Source organism: Haliaeetus leucocephalus, unplaced genomic scaffold (assembly GCF_000737465.1).
Source record: "Haliaeetus leucocephalus isolate CR32 unplaced genomic scaffold, Haliaeetus_leucocephalus-4.0 Scaffold295, whole genome shotgun sequence".
Lineage (NCBI taxonomy): Eukaryota > Metazoa > Chordata > Aves > Accipitriformes > Accipitridae > Haliaeetus > Haliaeetus leucocephalus.
In genome coordinates, this window is record NW_010972731.1 from 9,235,319 (window position 1) to 9,257,291 (window position 21,973).

The following is a 21,973-nucleotide window of genomic DNA, read 5'->3' on the forward strand; positions in this document are numbered from 1 at the left end:
AGAGTTCCTTTCATCTCTCTGGCCTATAACCGGGTATTAAATGATGTTTTCAGTGCTACTGAATTTTGACCAAGATTTCCCAGGAGGAGAAGAAATGTCTTTCTGTCATTCGGATCAGGGCCAAGCCACCCCGACAGCAGTGAGGTGGAGGTGTGAAGTGACGCCTTTGCTGTGCTGGCAGGAGCATGGACTGGAGCAAACTGGGACCCTCTGGGCTGCCCAGGCTGGTGGGGAGCAGCCGTTCGGGGGGGTTGCATGAAGAGCCTGCTTTAGGCTGCTGCTGGGCTCTGTGCCTGTGCTTGAGACTTTTTTGATCTGAAGAGCACAAAACTCAAGGTGCTTTTGTGAGGATGTTTTCCTGAGGGATTCTGAGTCCTTGCAGTGTCTGTAAGATAATTTGCCCAGGTACAATAGTCTGCATTTCATTTTTGTAAGTGCTTAACATGTGTTAAGTAACACAGTTGGAATAAATGTGGGAGTAAAAAGCATCTTCACAGACGGCTAAGATCAAACGAAGAGAAAATCTACATGCGAATTATTTTAGCAAGTGTCAGTGGACAATGCAGGCACTTACATATCAGCGGCATTGAAAGGGCATCCAAGTGAGTTGTGTAGATCAGCTGGTCTGATTTACCTTGGGCAAAGATGACTTCTGCAGATATTTAGGACTGATGTGCCCGATTTCTCCTTGAGCATCCATGGAGCTGGTCCTAAACCTTCAAATAAACCAGAAACAAGTCCTTTTGAAAATCCTCATCTGTGTATTTCAGGATGCTGTGATCAGGTTAATACTATACAGAGGACAGGGAAGCCACAAAGAAATACTCCCAGGAGGGCTGAGAAGATCTGGCAAATTCTAATGAATTCGCAGTAATTTTGCTATTGCAAACTGCTAAAATATTGAGTATTGAGAAGAGCTGGTTAAAATAAGGCTGTCTTAAGTCATTGGATGATCTGTTCATTAACATGACATGCCAGGGAAGTGAAATAATCATTTTGCTAGACAAATAAATACAAGCAGGTGCCTAAATGCACCTCCCAGGGAGAGGGGGGTTAGATAGGTGCCACCGATGGGTGAGACAAGGGCTGTGCGAGGCCACGGTCCAGGTACCAGGTTTAGCCCCAACCCTTCCAGCCAACGCAGCTTCCTCACTGCTAATGGCACTGGCACTGCCAGCTGCCTGACGATAGAAGAATAAAAGCTATTTTTTTAGGGAAATACAGAGGAAAAGCATCCCTCTTGGGGCATTTCTTCCCACGGTGGGGGATGCAGCACAGATTAGAGCCCCCACACCTGATGGCATCCACATGGCATCTACACCAGCTAACCTTAAGGATGGAAAACGCATCACAACTCCTTTTTTTTTCCCCCTCCTTCTTTTCCAGTTGCAGCCATGCCAGCAACCAACCAGGGCTGGCCTGAGGCCTTCGGGTTCAAGATAAGCGGGACTGGTCCATGCTACATCCTCTGGGTGCAGGATGGCAGCAGTGCGGCGGTGGCAGGGCTGCGGCCGGGCGACGAGGTGGTAGAAATCGAGGGGCAGCCCGTCTCCTCCCTGGGCTGCGAGGCGCTGCTCGGGCTGGCCAGGCGCTGCGGCAACGTGCCCCCCAGCATTGGGGTGGTCTCCCGCCTGCAGCACGTCGACATCCCCCCTGGTCCCCGGGGATGCTTCGGCTTCGAGCTGGCAAGTGGCAGCCCCCCGCGAGTGGCCAGCGTCAGCCCAGAGTCGCCCGCTGCCGCCTGCGGGATCGAGCCGGGGGATTACGTGCTGGAAGTCAACGGGATGTCGGTGATGCTCCAGGAGGCAGCAGTCGCCTTGGTGGGGTCCTGCCACGGACGGTCCCTGCGGCTGGGGCTGCTGCGGCCACAGCGCCGGGGCAGCACGCGGGACACCATCCCCAGCGCCGATGCCGTGCGCCAGGAGAGGAAGCAGAAAGCGCAGGAATTCAGCAGAAAGGTAAGGCTGGGGCGTGGGGTGAGTGTCCAGGGCTCTGGGCAACCCCTGCACAGAGAGGTTTGGAGATTTCTGCGTTCAGCCTTTGCAGTGTGCTCGGGGAGGGATGCTCCTGGCTTGGTCCCAGGGCTGGGGTGCAGATTCAGGGCATCACCCCAGAAGGGTCTGGTAATTACCTGTATTTCAGTAATCCCTGGGAGAATAGAAGGATGCTGCAAAGAGCTTGGAGATCTTCTGGGGGATGACCCCAAGTGACTTATTCCTTTGCACTACAGGAGCGTCTGGAAACCCACGGGGGCAGATCCCCCTCTCCTGCGTGTCTGGACGTCCCTTCAAAGTTTGAGCATGTTGTCCCACAGACATTTTAGCTCTTATTTTGTTGCAAAGGGAAAACATCAATCTGATTATATCTTCATTGTGTTCCTGAAAGCTTCCTAGTGGGTAGTTTACTGAACACATCGCCTCATGCTAATTATAAATTTGATCATGGTTGTTTTTTTAATCTTTCTAATTTCCATTTCAAAGTAGCCTTTTAAAATACTGTTATGAAAATAACCAGGCTTGTGGTTTTTTTGATCCTGAGCTAATAAAGGAACAAGATATTCATAAAGAGATTCGTGGGTATCAGCCGAATCCCCTCAGTCAGCTTCTACATTAAAGATTCACAAATATGCATGGAGGTTTGGATTCATAAGGCAGAGCATCGCATGTGAAACAGATACCTGCTGATTACAGGAGATTAACAAGAGGATGAGAGGTTGTTCCACGCTGCCTCCATCTCGTGAAGCCGCATTAGACCATGTAAACGTTTCCTAGATGATCACAGGAGAGCGCTTTTGGAGCAAGCGAGCTGGTCGCGATGCCACGAGCACCCGCAGCAGCACCTCTGCCACCTCCCTTCCCTGCCCAGCAAAGCCGCCCGCCACGGCCCCAGCCAGCCTGGGCAGAAGCAGGTTTGCAGGGCACGTGTGCCGCTGGCTCCTGGGCACTGGAGTGCAGCTCGCCTGGCAAATGCCTCTCTAGAGAGAGTTAATGGCGCAGATGTTTTTAAGTGGCTTTGTCTTTTTATACCATGCAGAAAATAATAAAACCCAGTGGGGTGCTTTACTCCCTCATTTACCTGGAAGCTCAGCTCTGGTAGGTGCTGCTGGTGCTGCAAGCACCCAGTAAACGCTGCACGGCTGGAAGGTTGCAGGGTGCCGGTGGCTTGCATTTCACGCCTGCACTGCCTGCAGGTCACTCACAAGCCTGAGATATGGAGGCTTTTCCCACCCTCATTCATTTGGCAGAGCCCCTGTCTGAATTGCGCTCACCTGGCAGACAGACAGATGGGTGGCAGCAGGGCCTGGGCTGGAGCTGGGCTGTGCCAGCTGAGCATCCCGGCAGCCTGGGGGCATCACCGGAAAGTGATGGAGGGGCTCATGGTCTCAGTTCCAGGTCAACATGTCCTCTTGTCCCTTGCACACTCAGGGACACGCTGGGGACTGCACTGACACGAGGGTGGCAGCACCCCGCCATTCCCACCCCACCAAGCCCTGCAGTCTCAGCCCAGGCAAAAATTTAACAGCAGCATCCTGGGATTCAGCCCATGGGGAACACCACGGTCTTTTGTCATTTCTGTGCCGGACCTTGGGACTGAAAAGCATTCGAGTCTGCCCTGGGGGATGCAGCTGCCTTGGCTGCCCCAGATTTGGTAACCTTGAAGCTGCTGCCGGGAGCCCCCCGCGGCGGCTGCGCAAACCCAGCAGCATCTGGAGGGTTGCACTGGGGGTCAAGGTGCCGGTGCCGGCCCTCCCTGGGGAGCTGCCAAGTGGGACGAGCACCCGGAGGGAACAGCTCTTCCCTTTCCCTGGACAAGGGCTTCTCCCAGACGGCGCAGGGAGCTTGGCCAGGCGATGCCGCAGGGGTGTACACACGCAGCCCCTGTACAGTAGGGAAGGGCGAGGGGCTCCGCTCCCCTTGCTACTGCTTCCACCTGCACTTGCAGAGCTGGAGGGAAGCAGTTAAACCTGCCGTCAGCACAAACCCATCACCGTGCAGGAAGACCCAACAGGCACAGGGACCACAGGATGGTCACAGGGAGTCTTCTGCATCCCACACATTTGCTGCACACAGCCAGGCTGCAGGCAAACTACCAGCACCCACTGCCCAGCACAGACCCAGGGCAAGAGACAGCCCCCTAGCCTGGCAAGAAGCTAATAAGGAGGGTCCCAAGCAGGGTAATTGGCTCGATGGTAATTAGCTAATTACTCTGCCTGTCACGGCTGTCACAGGTGGAGAGGACAGGACAGTGGCTGGGAGCTGCCGATGCTGTTTGCTGGTGCTCATGTTTGTGCTCCCTCTCACCACTTCCCTGCAGCCTCCCAGAGTTAATGGCAGGGCAGTGCTGCCTGGCAGGATCAGGCCGTGATTAGAGGCTTAAATACCTCCAAAAGCCCATTGCGGTGTCCTCTGCCAGGTAGACTCCAGACCGATCCACCAGGTCCCAGCCCAGCCATGCCAGAGCCTCTCCTGTGGGGCCACTTGTGACCCAGCAGAGTTTTGGGGTCTGGGGTCATGCCACTGTTCCAGTGCAATGTTTATAATATGCAGAACAGCAACACCAGGGATGTCTGCGAGGCCCCAGCGGTGCTGCGTGATGGGCCGATGTCTGAAGTTTCTCTTTCCTCCCTGAATGGGTTCCCTCCTCGCTGGCTGACCAGGTGCTGCAATGAGACGGACACATTTTCTGCACCATCAGTGCTTCTGTATGCATGGTTAACTGCTCTGCTGCTCAATGCCCTTTCCCTCTTCTTTCCCGGCTCCCATGCTGCAGGTAGATGACATCCTCGGTGACCAGCCAGAGGTCAAGGAGAAGGTGTTCACCATCCTGAAGCAGTACGCAGCGGAGCGGAAGGTGGAGTACTTGGCCTATGCCCTCTGCATGGTCCTCACCCAGGAGTCCCACCAGCATCTGATTGACAACATCAGGTACAGGGTACCAGTTACCTCCATGTTGCCGTTCTGGTCATTAAACCACGGGCATCCATCTGCCCGTCGGTTACAAGCGTGCAGAGCTGAGTGGTGCAGGCTTGGGCCAGGAGGTTAGTGCAGGGAAGATGCCAACCCCTTTTCCAAGGGGCAGCTCAGCTGAGCTTGGCGGGGTCTCAGCCTGGCATCCCTGTGCCCGCCAGCCTGCGTGGTGGGACGGGAGGACCTGCTCCTGCCTGCGGGCCGGCACCGTCCCTGCAGGGAGCGGTGGTCACCAGCCCCACGGAGCCACCGCCTCCACCTGCAGCATGGGACGTGGCTCCGGTTTCTGGCTGTCCTTTCAAAGGGAGGTGGGATTAGCTGCAGAAAGGCTGGCGATTCTTCAAGAGCCTGGCCGGAAAATAAGCAGAGCTCTGCAAGGCGAGAGCTGGCGGTGGGCAAGGGGTTGGCCAGGGCTGCCAGCAGCTCTGGCAGCAGGGGCGGCTTGGCGGGTGCCATGGGCTGCTGCCTCCAGGCCAGCGCTCCCCGCAGCATCCCGGGGTGCCGGGGCTGTGGTCACACATCCTGGGATGCTACGGCAATGCTCCGCTTGGGCTCGGGGTCCCCGGCACCTCTTGAGCCCCCGGCAGAGCGGTCATGCCACGGGTGCGCAGCTGGTGCAGCCGGTCCGCTGCTCTTCTTGCAGCGTGGGCTGGCACTGCGGGACGGTGCTGGTGCTGGTGCATGGACACGTGGTGGGGATTACAGCCAGGCTGAGACGATGGCCATTAGGGAATCAGGTCTCCATCTGGCCCCACTCCGGGTCCGGCTTTCCAATTCTTGCTTTAATCAGTGGAATTGCAAGATATTACAGTTACCATAACAACATCCCCGTGCTGGGGTCTCCGCTGCGCCTGCCGCGATCTGGCAGTGGGGAGGATGGGGAAGAGTGGGTCAATGGCCCTTGCCACGCACTGTCCCCTTGCTCTGCCGTGGTTGCACGTGGGCCACCTGGCACCCCCCCATACCTGAGTGGGGACGGGCACAGAGCCCTGCAAAGCCAGGGTGCAGAGGGGACCACCAGCTCCCCGGCAGCCGTCTTGTCTGGGTGCCCACGTCTGGGCTGTCCTGTCCCCCCCAAATGTTCCGGAGGGACCCGACCTGCAAACGGCTGGGGCTGGGGCCAGGGATGGATGGCACCAAGTCCCGCCTGAGCTGTCACCCCAAACTAGTCCCAATTAAAAAAAAAACAACAAACCACCACCCACAATTCAGGAAAAATCTTTTCCCCAGCAAGATCCATGGTCGTGCCTTCAACGCCTCAGAGACCCCCTTTGACTTCATCCCTGGGGAATTATACAGGATTATTTCCCCCACAGAGGGGATTTGAATAAGTGTCCAAATTTTCCTCCTGACTCAAGCCCCTCTGCGGGGGGCACAGCCCGTTCCCCCCAGGGTGTCCCCGTCCCAGTGACCCCCACGTCAGCAGAGGAGAACGTGTCTGCACCCGGTGCTGCTGTCCCCTTCGTGCAGTGCAGAGCTCATCGCATGCCCAGCTCTGTGATGCCATAGGGAAGCGCCACGTTACAGACCCCCTGATAACAGGGTCAAACCCCGCGGTCACCCCGTGCCCCCGTGTGAAAGGTTAACGCCGGGTCTGGGGCAAGAAGAGTCGTAAATCAGGCAGCTGATCTCGGTTTAATAGAAATGAAATATTTAGCTTAGGGAAAAGATTTACCGTCTAATCTTAATGAAATGAAGTCAAGAAAATAAAAAAAAAAAAAGGTGCTTTGGAGACCAGGTTTCCCAGCTGCGGGGGTACGGGGGCGGCGGGGGCAGCTCGGTATGTGCTGCCGTGCATGATACGAGCTGCTTATCCCGGGGTCTCCCATCCGATGGGTTTGCTGCCGAGCAAGAGCTTTTAATGCTTTTAATAACTCATTGAAAGGTGGTGAGCGGCTCCTGGGTGCTCTGGATTTAGGGGGTGCTGTGAATACACATGGATGATTTCCGCGTGGCTCGAGCCAGTTCGGTCCGTTGCTGGCTGAGGAGGTGTTTGGGGTCTGCGCCCCGAGCCAGCACCCCCGGACTGGGGAAGGGCTGTGCGGGGGATTCATGCAAGGGGGGGATCCCGGCTCCAGTGCTGGCTCCGGGGATGGGGTGCTGGTGTGGCTGTCTCACCGTCGCTGGGGTGCAGGGCAGCCAGCCCCGGGCAGTGTTGGTGCAATTCGGGCGAATGGAGCCCATCTGAGCTGACCCAGTGAGCATCCTGGGGCTTGTCCTGCGGGACCACCCCCATAGCACGCGGAGCCGTACGAGGATGGGCTCGGAACCCATCCGCCAGCCCAGGCATCCCTGTGAGGCTGTGCCTGGCTCTGCGGGGGCTGTTTCCACCTGAGATGCGGGGAGCAGTCCTGCACACCAGGAGCTCGCCCGTGCCTCCCACCCTGCAAAGCCTGGAGGAGAGGTGCCGAGAGGAGCCCTTGGAGGGGCTGGGACAAGCCCCTTCCCTCCAGCAATGGTGGTGCCCATCGGCCAGGGACTGGGGAGGGATGCTGGGGGCGATGCCCGGGGGTGATGCTGGCAAGGGTCCCCAACACTCACCTTGCCGGCAGCCCCGGGCTCCGGCAGGTTGGCTGAGCCCCGCCGCGGGGTCCGTGGCGGTGGCCCGGCGTGGGTGACCGCGTGGCTCCTGCCATGCAGAGCCAGGCGGCCAGTACGTCCCCGTCTGCCGCTGACCCTCGCGTTGGCCTGATTGGATCTTCCCTCTGCACCAGCTGTATTTGTTTTCGGGCCGTTGCTGCTGCCGGCTGTCCTCCCTCCCCTGCCTGTCCCCTCCCCGGGCTCCCCTCGGGGTTTAACGTGCTCCCTGCAAAGTGCTGCGGCGCAATGTAACCCAAGACCCCCCGACTCAGCTCACAGATTGACTTGGGGCTGCAGACACCTCCCCTCCTCTCATCTGTCCTCGAGCTGGGCTTTTTCCGGTGTTGGGTTTTTTTTTTTTCCTTTTCAGCTCAAGTGGATTTCATCCTATTTGCCCAGAATTAAGCTCCTGCAGATTTTAATTTGCTGACATTTTCTTCATCTGTTTGGTTGTGGATAGCGGGGATAACGCACGTGCTGCGCCAGTTCCTCCCTGCTCCCATCCCCTGCCCATATGGCTGGTGTGTGTAGTAAAAGTGCACAATTGTAGTTCTGCTCAAGAATTATGAAATACGGCAGCGAGGGGGCAAGATGAGCTGTCTCGGGTGAGTAACAAACGGACCTTTCCTGGGAGCCGAGGGGGCTGGGAGGGGAAGGGGTTTAAAACAGCTTAATTCTTGAATCTAGCAACCCCTGGCACTGCAAAAATGAAATGTGCTAAAAGTTAATTAACTCTTAGCATCCGTATTGCATCAGAGCTGCTCTTGTCAGGGACTCCGCAGGCATCACAGCTCTGCCGGAGAGAGGGAAATCTCTTATTTTGTGTTACTCCATCACCTGCAAATGCCAAAGCCTGGGTCTAGCCCCGGGGGAGCTGCGGGGTTTATCTCCTCTGCTCCCTGCGGCTGTGCCGAGCGCGTGTGCAGGGGCTGCATGTGCCTCGCGCCGGCGTGGGGAGGGGAGTGGGTTATTTTGGGCAGGTCGGGGTCCCAGGGGCGTGCGCCTCTCGGCACTGCTCTTATTTCTGAGCTGTTTTCAAACCAGGGCAGAGCTGCAATTCCAGCAGAGGAGCGGTGCCGGCTCTGCACCCAAGTGCTCTGCAGTGCTGTCGCAACGGCCACCGGTTTTTCCCTGGACTCTGGGGGCCAAAGTCGCCCTCCGAGCCGAGAGGTACGGGGGGATCCTCACCTGCGTGGCACAGGGGTTTGGCATTTTCACACCACTATGTACCTGTTGCCGTTTCCCTTTGCACCGCGCGTTCCCCCAGTGCTGGCAGCAGCACCGGCAGTGCTCCTGCCAGCGTTGCACCAGCGCCCGGCAGCGGCGTTCAGGTTTGAAACATCTGTTTGCAGTAGAATTGGGGAGCGATGGAAACGCAGATCCCTTCCTCCCCACTGACCTGCAGTGCTACAAAAGCTGGTGCATAAAACACGGGTGTTGATGCTTACACGGACGTTGTCCCGTTAGCCTGGATTTGAATAGCATGATGCGTGTGTGCTCCGGAGCACATCCAGCCTCTCACCCTGGCCGCGTTAATTCATTAGATGATAACTCTCGGGCTGTTTAGACTGCTATATGTTGTCACGGATCTCCTTTAAGTCATGCTGTGCTTCAGTCCACTGCAGGGAGAATAGTTAGGGGTAGTTTGTTACTTCGCTGCTTTGGTTACAGTCCGTTTGCTTCCCGAAGAGCCTCTGCTCCTGGGGGAAAAGCAAAGTGTGCAGCCGAAGCTGCTGGCCCGCGGTGGCTGGGCCGAGGTGAGCACCGCTCTGATTGCAGTCACTTTTGATCCCTGACAAAGATAAAATTGCTGCCCATCGGGGGTTCCCTTATTATGGGTAAAATTCCACCAAGTTCATTTTAATAATGTTCCAAACACAATCTATTTGTCTCGGCTTGTTTTCCATAGCAATAAAATCACTTGGCATGTTCCCGTATTAAAATACTCCAGCCATCTGTGACTGTGTCTGGATAAAAAATTTCATTTTAGCCATCAGGATTTATATATTATAGATTGTGCTGCTTCCCTGCTTGTCGTCCCCCCTCCATGTACCTGCTCCTCCAAGGCTGGGGGAAGCTTTCCGGCTCTCTTGGGTACGGATGCAGCTTGGGGCATGGGTGACCCCCCTGAACCCACATCGCTCTGGCTGCTGCCAGATACAGCACTTCAAACCTTACGTGGACATCGTCCTGCCCACGGTCTGGGCAGACCCACTGTGAAACTGCGCGGATGGCAGGACGATAATGGAGGAAAAGCAGCTCTTGTTTGCTTCTGTTTTAAAAAAATCCCTAATCTGATAGCCCAACATATGTTCAACTGCCCAAAAAAAGGGAATTAGGGCAGCAGGAAAAAAACGTGCCACCAGTGAAAACAATTGGGAGCGGAGTTCCTTTTTTATTGGCTGAGTTCAAATAGGTCATGACCAAAATGCCTCGGTGCAAAATCTCCTGTTAGGAGATTAATTTCTTTTGACAAATCAAACTATGGCTATAATGCAGATTATATCAGCCTGGCCCACTTCCACCCCACCACTGGGTCACAACTTTTATTTTGGGAAGTGGTTACTTGGTCTGAGTTTTCCAGTATCTTAAACAAAACGTGGAAAGCCACATTTGTGCTGGTGTTCCCAGCAGAAAGCAGGTTGGGGGCAGTGCCTCAGCCGAGGTGACTGCTCTCTGCAGCTCTGAAAAGCAGAGGGTGACACAAGTCCCTGCACCCCAGGGCCAGAGTTGGGTGCTGGTATGGGGCATAGGGTGCATGGGAGCTGCTGGTGGCCCCACATCTCCCCAGCACAGCGGCTGGCAGGGTCCCACGTGTGCCACAGAGGGTCTGGGGGTCTGACCATGAGGCCGGGGCTGCATCGAGCAGCTGTTTGCACCTGCTGGGTGATGCCAGGCAGGATGGAAGCTGCAGAAAAAGCCTTTCTGGGGGTTTCTTTGAAGTTCTCCATGTTCCCAGTGGCTGTGGGGCTGCCCGTCCCTGCCAGGGGAAGGACAAAGCCACCACCTCTTGGTGTGCAGAGTGGTTTGGGCACAGGGACACTGAGTTTGGGAGGGGCGAGACCACCCCGGGGCCCTGGCGGCTGACGGGGAAGGTGACCCCCAGCCAGGCATGGGCTGCGGCATTGCTTCGGTGAGGCTCTTACCAGCAGACAATGTGCATCAATCATTACTGGAGCTGGTGCAGGGATGTGTCATGAGAGGGTGACCCTTCCCAAAAGCTGCCGTGCAGAGCCAGGGTGGCCGGGGAAGGGCTGCGAGGGGGTCCTGGCCCCAGTGCACGGCCACTGCATCCCACCACATCTGCACTCTCGGGTGGAAAAGCACCTTCATTCCTATTTAATAATAACAACTGTCACATCTGCAAAACATCTGCAGCCAGATGAGTGATTACGGAGCCTCCCATTACCGGGGATAACAGGATAACAGCCCCCGTGAAAATCGCAGGTCCGTGCTCGCTGCCAGGCTGGAGCGAGTCCTGCTCGCGCATGAGGGCTCGGAGGCACCGCATCGCCCCGTGGCTGCCGGTGCTGCCGGGGCGGGAGGCCAGTGCAAGGCTGCCAACACCCCTACCCACGCACGCAGGTAGATTAGGTTTGAGAAAAATCTGTACAGGTTCATAAGCAGAAGTCCTGTAACATGGGTAAAGCCATACAAGAGTTTTCTCTCCCAAAAGGGTATGAATTTTAGCACTGCGGCATGCTGTTGGGGCAGAAGTGCTTTTCCAGACTGGTAGCTGTTCGCACAGCACAGTTCAGACATAATCCAAGTGTAGCTCAGTGTTTTAATCCACCCTGGGATGTGTTTTTCTGCACAACTGACAGACTCAAGGTCAGGTCTTTGCTAGTTGTTTTGGGGCTAAACCATACATTTTTCATTTTTCCTTCCTTTGCTACCTGGAGATTGTATCTGATGTTGGCAGCTCTGGAAAGCTTCACATCCCCTTCATCAAACGCGAGTGCTGTGTTTAAAGATGGCGTTATTTAAATTAAAGAGGGTTTTTTTTAATCTTCTATCCCTAATGCAAAGCGCTGCTGTGTTACCCTGGGGGTAAATGACGCTCCGCGAGTCGGGAGGAGGTTTGGGCCCATGACTCTGGTCCTGGTCCTGGTCCCGGTCCAGCCCAGGCGGCTCCACCTGCATGCCCAGCAGCCGCACACCCACCGCCGATGCTGTTTGCCTTTAAGGTTTCTCACCCATTACGGCAGCATGTAATTTAAACAGAAGCACTTTAGAAGTCAACTAATTAGCACCAGGGAGGCATCCCCCCGGAGTTCGGCGCGGAGCCGTGCCCTCCTTTCTGTTACGAGATTGTTCCAGCTGGAAATTACAGCGACTGCAGTTTTTAGGGAAAGCGAGAGGCTTCGTCGCTGTGAGCCGGGGCAGAGCCGGAGCAGGGAGGGCAGAGCAGGGGCTAAAGCCCAACTGATAAAAAAAGGAGGCACTCGGTAGATGGTAAACCTCCGCCTGGGACTGAGAGCGCGGTGGGGAGGCGAGGGCAAAGGGAGGCAGGGAGCCAGCCCAGGTAGAGTTTGCCGGCGAGCCGGCCCATCTGGCCACGGTCCCCACGCACCGCGGGGGTGCCAAGTGGCAGGGGGGCACCGGCTGGCGCGCGGTTTGGTTGTTGGATCCGGCCGCGTCGTGGGCGTGAGCCGAGGCTGAGACTCAGCTGCATGAGGATCTGAAGCAGCTCCCTTTTGTTCCCACTGCACCCTGACAAATGGGAAAGGACCGGAGTTTCTCTCGGCATTTTCGGTATGTCTCTCTGCTCCGCTCCTCCGCGCGGCATGCATGGTGTTGGATGCGCTGGGAAAGTCTTGCGCCCCAGCAGACGTCCCCGCGACATCTCTCCTGCCTCTCTGAGCTGCGGGGACCCTGCCTCCAGGCACTGGTGCAGCCCTGCCGCCAACCTGCGCCCACCGCACCGGTGGCACGAGGTGCTGGGGGGAGTCGAGCAAAGCTCAGATGAAAAATTGGGGGTAGGAGGCTGGGGAGAGGCAGGAAGAGCCCATCTGGGTCTCCTTTGTGTCCGTGCCTATAGTCCAGCAAAAGGATGGGCGGTGAGGACGAGGGTTTGGGGATGCTGTGTGGGGCAGGGGGTGTGATGGAGTGAGGACTGGGGACCCCTCGCTCCCAGCCCTGGCTGAGGGTGAGCTCTGAGCAAACCTGGGGCTGCTTTCAGCTGCTCCCACCAAGGCCGGAGCCGCCACCGCTGCCCTGGTCAAGGGGACTCATCCTGCGCCGGTGAGTCTCAGCATCCAGCATCCCGGGGTGGGAACCTCCAGGTGTGCTCAGTGCCCATCACAGGACACGTGCATGCATGAAAGGTGGTTTTCCAGTGCACTGGGCTGGCAAGGGAGGCAGCTGTCAGTGATCGCAGGCTGCAGAAATGGGACTGTCTGTCCAGAGGTGAGCTGCAAGTGACCCCCCTGGGAGTTTTAAAAATAGTGAAGTGTGACAAAGACCGGGATGCGCTAAAGATGTTCTGCTGAAGTGAGCCCCAGAGCAGGGAGCCGAGCAGCTGGGGACGGGCACGCTGGCCGATGGGCTCCTGCCAGGCGGTTTCCAGCCCCGTGGCAGCGTGCCGCTGTCCCGGCCGGGATGCTTCGGAGAGGGAGTGAAGGCAAAGTGGCTTGCAGCCTCTGGGGCCTCTCCCGGCCTGGAAAACACCCTGAATTTGCATTTGTGTGTTAAAGCAGACTGAATAGTCTGAAAGAGCATGTGCTGACACTCCTGCAGAGGAGGGTTAGTGTGCTGGGGCTTGGTGCACCCTGCCCGGGGGCTGGGGAGTGGGCACAGGGCTGCAGTGCCCAGGGCTGGGGACGCCTTTCCTGTCCACTCTCCAACAGAGAACAGAGCCAGGGCTGACTTGGAGCACACGAGGAGGAGGAAGAGGAAGCTGAAGGCACAAGGTCAGCGCTGCACGCCTCCTAAGCCCTCCCATGGGCACGTGTAGCGTGTGGTGCTGCTGGGACAGGGGGATCTGCTCCTGGTCCCAGGCTGACCTCTGCAAACAGGGTGATCGCATCCGTGCTCCCTGTGCCCCAGCAGGATTTGCTGGGAGAGGGAAACCCCAGCTGGGTGTTGCTCCCCAGTGCCATGACAATGGGCAAAGCCAGGTTTATCCCATGGGATGGCAGGGCACTGCAGAAATAGCCACGGTTTCCTGCTAAGCACTGGGCACCACCTGCCCTGTGCTGGTGCCAATGCCAGTGCCAGTGCCGGCGCATGCTGCACAGGCAGCATTGTGCTGGAGCAGAGGACAGGCTGAGGCATTGATGCTGTCTAATGACACCCCACATGCTGCCTTTAGTGGGTCCCTCGCTAAGGACCAGACCTGAGCACCCACTGAATCGCAGGGCCTCAGGGAGCTTGGGGATCCAGCCTCCAGCAGCACTGCAGCACGGGGCCATCCCAGGCTCCCCAAGGCCACCCTGCAAATTCTCTCAAGGGTTTTGCAAAGGAAACTCTTTTGCATGCTTTAATAGGATTATTTTTACCAGTCACTTAGCTCCTCTCCTTGCTAAGACACCATTTGACTTCTAGCACTGAGTTAATTCATGGCAAAACCCTTAAGGCATGTCCTTGTGCCTGGTTATTGAGCCAGCCGTACTTTGCTCCTCAACCCTGATGTTTGTCAGCCCGCAGGCAAAGTAGCAGTCAGTGCAAAGTGGGACAGCCCTGCCGGAACGAGCAGGGCCAATTTAATTTGGCCAACTTAAATGGGAGCACGCTCGTTTTGCCTGCAAGGAACCCGGACTTTTCCCTGGTGGGAGCCCAGCCCAGGGCAGAGGTGCGGGGTCCTGCCGGGACTTGCTGCTGCTGCACCGCATCCTCCCCTGCCACGGGGCTGCGGCAGCCCACGGTCCCGCAGGAGCCTGCTTACAGCTGGGTCAACTATTTATTAGCATGATTTCACTCTTTTCTAGTTGCTGCTTAATCACAAATTGACTGTGAATAGTACCGATGAGTTACTTATTTTAAATTGTCACCAAATGCTTTGTGTGAGCATATGTCAGCCTCAGGCTGGCTTGCGATCTGTCTGCTCCTACTCAGTGTGAGCATCAGCTCTTATTTTGAATTCTGCTTTTTGTTGGGGGGAAATAGAGATGTCCTGGTCCTGGTAGATTTGGGATTTGAAGCCTCCCCTTCCTTCTCCTCTGGCTTCACCCAGGCTTTGGGATTCATTTGGTGAAGTTGCCCAAGGGAGCGGGGAGACCCACAGGAGCCCCCTGCCAGCCCCAGCCTCTCCAGCTGCGCTTCATTAGCAACCAGCTGCCATCACAGCCGTGTCACGCTGGCACTGCAGCCCCTCGGAGCAAGTTGCTCTGGGTCCTCTGACGCCAGCTGCGAGTTTGGCCAGGTTTGTGCCCCCTCCCCCCCGGAGATGTGGTCCCCAGGCGGTTTGGAAGTGATGCTGGCATCCCTCCTCTGCCGAGTGTCAGAGTTTGTGTTAATGTAGGGAGCGCGTTCTCATGCACCATGAGGTGAGGAGCGCTAACGAACCTCACAAGACCGTATTGTCTAACGAGCAAATGCAGCTGCGACAGGCAGCCCGGTACGGGTGCAGGGAGGAGTTGCTATAGAAACACACGGAGATAACAGCTCCTCCAGAAGCCCCTAAATGTGCAAATGGGAGGGTGGGAGTAGGTGAGTGGGGTGTCAGTGTCTCACCATTGCGATGACAGAAGGAAATGGAAAAGGAAAAGCATTTCCCCATGTAACAGGGGTGAACCCCTGGCTGGGCTAGGAGCAGTGCAGACGCACCCTCCTTGCTCCCTCCTGGGATCCTGCTTTATGCATCCCCTGAGGGTCCCAGCGGGTCCTTGCGGGGGGCACAAAGGCCACTTGGCTGCTAGCAGAGCAGGTCCTACAGACCAGAGGGGAGGTGACCTGGAACAGAGCAAGGTCCCAGTAATGTCCCCTTGCCTGCAGCGTCACCGTGCCCATCCTTGTCCCTGCAGCACCAGCATCTCCCAAGGGGCGCGAGGCTCCTGCCTGGCCATGGCGGGAGATGGGGGGTGGCAGAAGCCGAGGCTGGAGCCCAGGAGAGCAGAGTCCAGGGCTCCCAGCAGAGGGGCTGGGGCAGGAGATGGGGAGCAACATTATGGGGGTCCCAGACTGTGCTGGGAAAGAAGCACGTCTGGAGGAGGTGGTTTGGCACTGGCAACACAGGGGGCACTTGCACGTTGGGACCCCTGACCATGGGTACCATGCAGCAAGGAGCAGGGTGATGATGGAATGGGCACCATGGGGGCAAGGGTCCTCCCCTGCCTGGCCAGCTCCCTGGCAATTAATCTGGAACTCAAGCTGAACCTCATCATCGGCTTACTGGTACCAGCAGCTGAAGGGGTCCAGGATGGGACGCGTGAGGAGGAACTGAGCTGTTTGAATCAGTCTGTGAGCACTGTGGAAGGGTCCAACATCCTCTCCCCAATGGAGCCATACACGGGATGGGACAAGAGACACAGCCAGTGTCCCTGGTGTCCCCAGCATCCCCAGCCCTGGCATTTGCAGCACTGGGAGAACAGGCCAAGAACGCATGAGGGTCTAGAGCAGCTCTGATCTTTCCTTTCCAGGTATGGCTGGATGTGGAGGTGTGGACCACAGCTGCCTTTGCCCTGCTCCTCACTCCCCTCCCTTGTCTCATTTCTCCAGGATTTTCATCCCCAAGAAGCACCGGCAGCGGTTTGACGAGGTGGTGTCACAGAGCCTGATCAGCAAGCTCTGCCGCTCCAAGAGCGAGCAGCACAGCAATCGGCTGCGACGCAGCCGGAGTGAAGACCACCAGGAACGGCTCCTTGTTTCCACCCGTGCCAGCTCCGTGCCCCGCAGCCACGAGGAGGCCAGCAAGAGCCTGCGGAAAACCACTTCGCTCATCACCAGCAATGTGGCCTCGGGGGCTGCCCGCAGGTAACACCTCTCCTGGACACCCTGCTCTCACAGCAGCAGTGTCTGATTTTTGCATGGACGGTGACATGGAGGAGGGATGCCAGGGAAAGGGGAGAAGCGCTAGGAAATGGCATGTCTTCGGTGTGCAGAGTGGGTGAATTCCTCCTGGGCTGAGGATGAAAAAAGACCTCTCCCTCTTGTAGGTTGGGCGCGTTTGCAGCCCTTGTCCCAGCTCCCGGCCACCCTTTCTGCCCCCTCGCTGTTGCAGGGCTGGCTGGGACGAGCCACGTGTGGTGCTGAGACGGCACTTGCAGGCTGCGAGGGGGATGTCGGCTCCTGTGTGGGTGGGTGGGTGGGCTGCAGGGGGCCCAGCCATGCTGGTGGGATGCAGGATACCTGGGCACAGAGCAGGCTGTATCATCCTGCCCTGCCCCGGCGGGCGTCTGGGTGCAAGGCTGCGGGGGGAATGACGGTGCGCAGGGGATTAACCCATTTCCCGCTACCCATATGGCCAGACCTCAGCAGCGCCGAGGAGCCCTGCCATGCTGGCTGCTCCGTTCCCAGCCCTGTCTCACGAACAAGAGAGCAGGATCTGGCCCGCCAGCACAGCTGGAAAATACTCCTGGGAGGGACTGTGCTGCCACAGGCAGATCCTGAGCTATTCCCCTGCCTCCAGCTGGTATCTCCAGGGTGTTCAGCCACAGCCCACCTTCCCACCAAGATAATTTTTGCTGCGACTTATCCAAAATCCAGTTCCAGCACAGTCTCCCCCCCTGCCAGTGTAGGATCAGTCCCTACAAGAGGCTTTCTGGTTGTAAATGATCTTGGTGTTGTTGCCTTTCCCCAGCTCCCCGCAGGGAACAGCTCCCAGCTCCAATCAGCCTCCCAGCAGGGAGATTTCCTAATGCTCCTTCCAAAATATCCTAGCAGAATTTAATTTCTCTCTCATCAGCCTATGAGATCTTTGCCCCCTAAAACACATTGTCTCTCTTATTCTATGTAATACACAAGCTATATCTCATGTTCCACTTTAAAAACACATTGGATTTGAAGGACTAGACGGTGGTTTTATGAATTAGGTAATTAATGCAGACCAAGAAGCCATGCTCAGGGGCTCTGCCCCTAAAACAGCAGCATCTCTTCCTCCCTCCAGAGCATCCAGATCCCTCCAGCCTCCCCTGAGGTTTTGTCTGGGCCATTTCTAGCACCCCTGGACCACTCCCCATCCCACCACCCCATGCTGGCTCAGCACTGTGAGCTCCCTCTGCTCCCCGGCACGGGCAGGCTGCAGGCAGGAGAGGCTGGCAGGACAAACTGCACTATGGCCATCCAGGGCCACCAAACTTGCACCCACCCTCCCTCCATCCCCTGTCCCCATGGAGGTCATGTTTTGGGGACTCCCCTTTGAAAGACACTTTGGTATCAAAGGGGACCTTGTGCGGACACAGGGAGCATTGAGGGCTTGGTCACTCAGGAGATATCCAGGCTAACGGGGCTTGGAAAGGAAACAAGAATCAAATAGTGGGCTCTGATTTCACATTTGCTTTTTTCACCTGCAGAACTGTGCGAGTTTATAAAGGCAACAGAAGCTTTGGCTTCACGCTACGTGGCCATGCCCCGGTGTGGATCGAGTCTGTTCTGCCAGGTAAGAAAGCCTCCAGCCACAAGATTCAAAGGCACTTTCTTATCTCTGGTCTGAACTCAAAATTTTAAGTGCCCGCTGTTTGCTAGAAAGAGCAAAAGGGGCTTTAAGAAGGCTCAGTGATGCAGTTTCCTAAGTTGAGTATCTAGGATCTTTGGTACAATTTGGTTTGGCTTTATGCACTCCCTATTTTGAAAGGTGGAAAACATCTGTGGTCAGTGAATAGCCTGAAATCACACCTGAGTTTCCACTGCAAGCTGGACACTGGCATCACTGTGCCTGGTGAACAGCTCCAGCCCACCCAGATAATCCACCTGGAGCAGATACCCTGCCCTGGGGGTGTCCCTGGGCACGGCTGGGCACACAACAGCCAGGGAGCTGGGACCCCATCCCTGTGAGCAGGGGTCCACCAGCTAAAGCCCCTCTTGTTCCCTGTGCATTTAGGGAGCCCGGCTGAGAAGGCAGCTCTCAAACCTGGAGACCGGATCCTATTCCTCAACGGTCTGGACATGAGGTAAGAGGCTCTTTAGAAGACCTGTGCCAAGGTGCCCCGGGGATGGTAGGTGGCCAAGCACACAAGTTCACTCTTGCGCAAGAGAAACAAGAGCTGGGCATCCTCAAGAGCTGTCTACTGAGGTGCACGAGGGGTTTCACCCCATATGGGCATCTCCTTTAATATTCTTTACAAAAACTGGCTCTAAAAGTAGTATTTCAGCTCCATCCCTGCTCCTCCTTTGACTTCTCTGTGCACATAACCATGTATAATGCATGACACACTATATATAACTGGTGTCCTGACTGCAACCCACCCGCAGACCCTGATTCGAGCCACTGTGAGTGAAGTTGTATGTGTTTAACACCTGGGGTTCTGCTCTTGAAAGGAGCAGAGCACCAGCCAGCCCACAAATCACTCCCAGAATGGGATCATAAGCTTAAAACCACATGGGCAATCACATTTCCACCCAGAAGTTATTTCTTCTATATATTATTTGAGCACAACAAAAGCAATCGAACCAGAGCTGAGTGTGCACCTCACCGGGCAGTGGCAGCAGCCCCATAGTTCCTTGGGTTGGTCTTTCCACACAAAAAGCAAGAGCAAAGGGTTAGAAGAGGCTACATGATAAGAGACTGATGAATATTTAAAGGTTAAACATCTGATGCTGCTTCTGTCAGTGTTCAGGTTCTCACATTTCAGCTGATCCAGCAAACTGTTGGCTGATGCTGCATTGCCAGAGAATAGAGGAGACAGAGTTGAAGATTGTCCTCTGAGCCTGCATTTTGGCAGGCATTGTCCCAGGCCAGCCCATACCCTTCTCCAAGGACATGCCGAGATTTTTTTGCCTACAAAAATGTATTTTACATCCACCTTGCATTTTCTTTTCATGCAGAATTAGGACAGGCAAGAAGAGACCTGCAGCACTGTATCATTTAAATTGAAAGTTCATCTTCTGGGTCTGAGAGTAGATTAAAGTAACGCTGGCTTCATCTGCCGTAACGGCTCCGCAGGGTGCTCGCAGGCATGCCCTGCAGTTATTCCTTGCTGCAGGTAGAGCGGAGAGCCCAGTCACAGGGGGTGGTTCATGCTCTCCCTCGGGGAGACTCTTTTCTGTGCAGCAGAGATAAAACCAAGCAAGATTGAGAGTCCAGGGGAATCGCAGCAGGGCCCAACACTGCCTGGCTCTGAGCAGCAAGATGAGGCTTTTTGCAAGATAAACAAAGGCAGCTGCAAACTCCATTTTACCGCTGCTCTCCCACGAGCTGCTGCCCGCAGCGCTGCCCGCGCAGGCAGGCAGCCTGGCAGCTCTGACCCGGGCTCTCCTGTGCCCTGCAGGAACTGCTCCCATGACAAGGTGGTGTCGATGCTGCAGGGCAGCGGGGCGATGCCCACCTTGGTGGTGGAAGAGGGGATCGTCAACTTCTCCAACGGTAAGAGCGCAGGGAAAAGAGGGCCAGGAGTGGCAGAAACCCCACGCCGGCTCCTGAATTCCCTGTGCAGGAGGGAATTGCCAAATACCTTCTGTAAAGGCTTGGCAGGTTTAATGCACTGCCGGGAGGGCTGCTCCTCCCGCCGGGGCACACGGCTGCCCGTTTTCTGGGATCAGGCTTAATCTCAGGCTTGGCTGCTCTCCAGAAGGGTTCATCCTACTGTATGATCGTCCTTGACGGCCCTTGCCAATGTCCTTTACATGCAGTCTGTGCCGTGTACTTGACCGAAGTAATCCAACCCTGTGCATCCATGGTCGCTTTGCAAATCCCACGGTTGTGTATGGACTGTGCTGTTCAGAATAACTGCTGCTGTTATGAATAATTTAGCTTGTTGCTGGTGAGCGAGTCAGTGGGAGAGGAGGGTGTCTGGGGCAATGTGGGTTGTCAGCACAATTTTAGCAGAGGGGCAAGACCACAGCCCAGGGCAGAGCACGGTTGCTGCTGCATTTCCGAAGCTGTGCGAACACAGGAAGGTCAGTGTGTTATTGGGGTGCTGCTCCGCAATGTGCAGGCCCAGGAATTAGGGAGTGGCTCTTCTCTCCAGAGCAGCAATGGACTCTCCTGGGCTTCGTATTAGGAGCCCTGTGATACCAACTCATCTGCATGTGCGCGAGAAACAAAACCGAGCACCTCACTACTTCACAGTACAGAGCCAGCGGCACCCAAACTGCTTCACTGCCCCCCAAAAGAAACCAAGAAAAGGTGGAATTTTTCACTCCCACGACCTTGGCCATATTCCTGTGTGGATAAGTGCATCCCACAGTCTCAGCTGGGTCCCTTCTCCCAGCTGTGCTTATTGCCCTGCGCTCACTGCAGAGGCAGCACAAGGACCAGTGCAGATGAGTGTGGCAAAGCAAATGACCTTCCGTGCCTCAGTTCACTCGCAGTAATCCTTGACTGATGCTGCTTTTAAAGTCAATGATTATCATAAAGTGCTTTGAAACTTGAGCAGAGGCTTTGGAGAGCCAGAGGAGGAATACCATCTGCACATGCTCACGGAAAACGTGGAAGCAGCGTGGCTGAAGAGGTAGACCCCAGAGAGCACCCCAGTCAAAACACTCCTGCTCAGGTCCAGCAGGTCCATGGACCTACTGGAACAGCCATGAGCTCCAGAGCAGCAGGTCCAGAGGACGGGAGGAAGGCAGGGGCAGTCACAGCTCCAGATGAGCCATTTCACCTTGTCACCACGCTGCCTTCCAGTGACTGAAATCTGTTTTTGCTGAGGTAACAATGTCTGTATCAGCACATCAGGATTTGTATTTCTATGGAGCACCCATTAGGCACGGGTGCAGCTGCCCCAGCTGTCCCCAGGACCAACCCCTGGTTTCGGCACAAGCCTTTTAACCTATGGTTAAGACCCTTTGTCTGTTGAATTTTCTTTTTTCTTTCTACCTGCGCCTTGCAGACTCTGACTCTGCTGATTCCCCGAGCACCTCCTCCGCCCTCACCTCCCTGCAGTGGGTTGCAGAGATACTCCCCTCTAGCATCAAGATTCAAGGAAGGACCTTCACCCAGCAGCTGGAGCACCTGCTGACTCCACCTGAGCGCTATACCATCTGCAAAGCACTGGAAGGCTTCTTTCAACATCGGTAACTCGTTAGCAGCTCCATTCCTCTAATGCTGGTACCTGGCCTGGTAGCAATGCCTGTGTCAGAGTCGGTCTCCAGGCAGAAGGCAGACCTCAGCTGTGAGGCTGTCAGCCCTGAGCTCTGCTGTGATCATGTTCTCTGATTTCCTCAGCTGTGTATTTCCCTGTGCTTGTCCACAGGGCACAAGCCCATCTCTTACCAGGTGTCCTGCCCAAGCACAGGGCAGACCCTTTAGCTTTTGAGGTTAATTCGGTCACCCCTTAATCCCTCATAAAGGGACCTTGGTCTGCCACAGCATGGGCTCTCTTGCTGTCTGG

The 21,973-nt window shown here is 56.1% G+C and overlaps 1 protein-coding gene across 1 annotated transcript in view; it reads left to right on the forward strand.

The window, feature by feature from the left end:
- The first annotated feature begins 1,394 nt into the window (after positions 1–1,394).
- GRID2IP (glutamate receptor, ionotropic, delta 2 (Grid2) interacting protein) overlaps positions 1,395–21,973 on the forward strand; it is a 38,667-nt gene continuing 18,088 nt past the window's right edge. The window contains exons 1-7 of the mRNA XM_010570621.1: positions 1,395–1,958; positions 4,771–4,925; positions 16,206–16,460; positions 17,999–18,084; positions 18,526–18,595; positions 19,913–20,007; positions 21,473–21,656. Coding sequence (XP_010568923.1) covers positions 1,395–1,958; positions 4,771–4,925; positions 16,206–16,460; positions 17,999–18,084; positions 18,526–18,595; positions 19,913–20,007; positions 21,473–21,656 — 1,409 coding nt within the window. The remainder of the gene's footprint in view (positions 1,959–4,770; positions 4,926–16,205; positions 16,461–17,998; positions 18,085–18,525; positions 18,596–19,912; positions 20,008–21,472; positions 21,657–21,973) is intronic.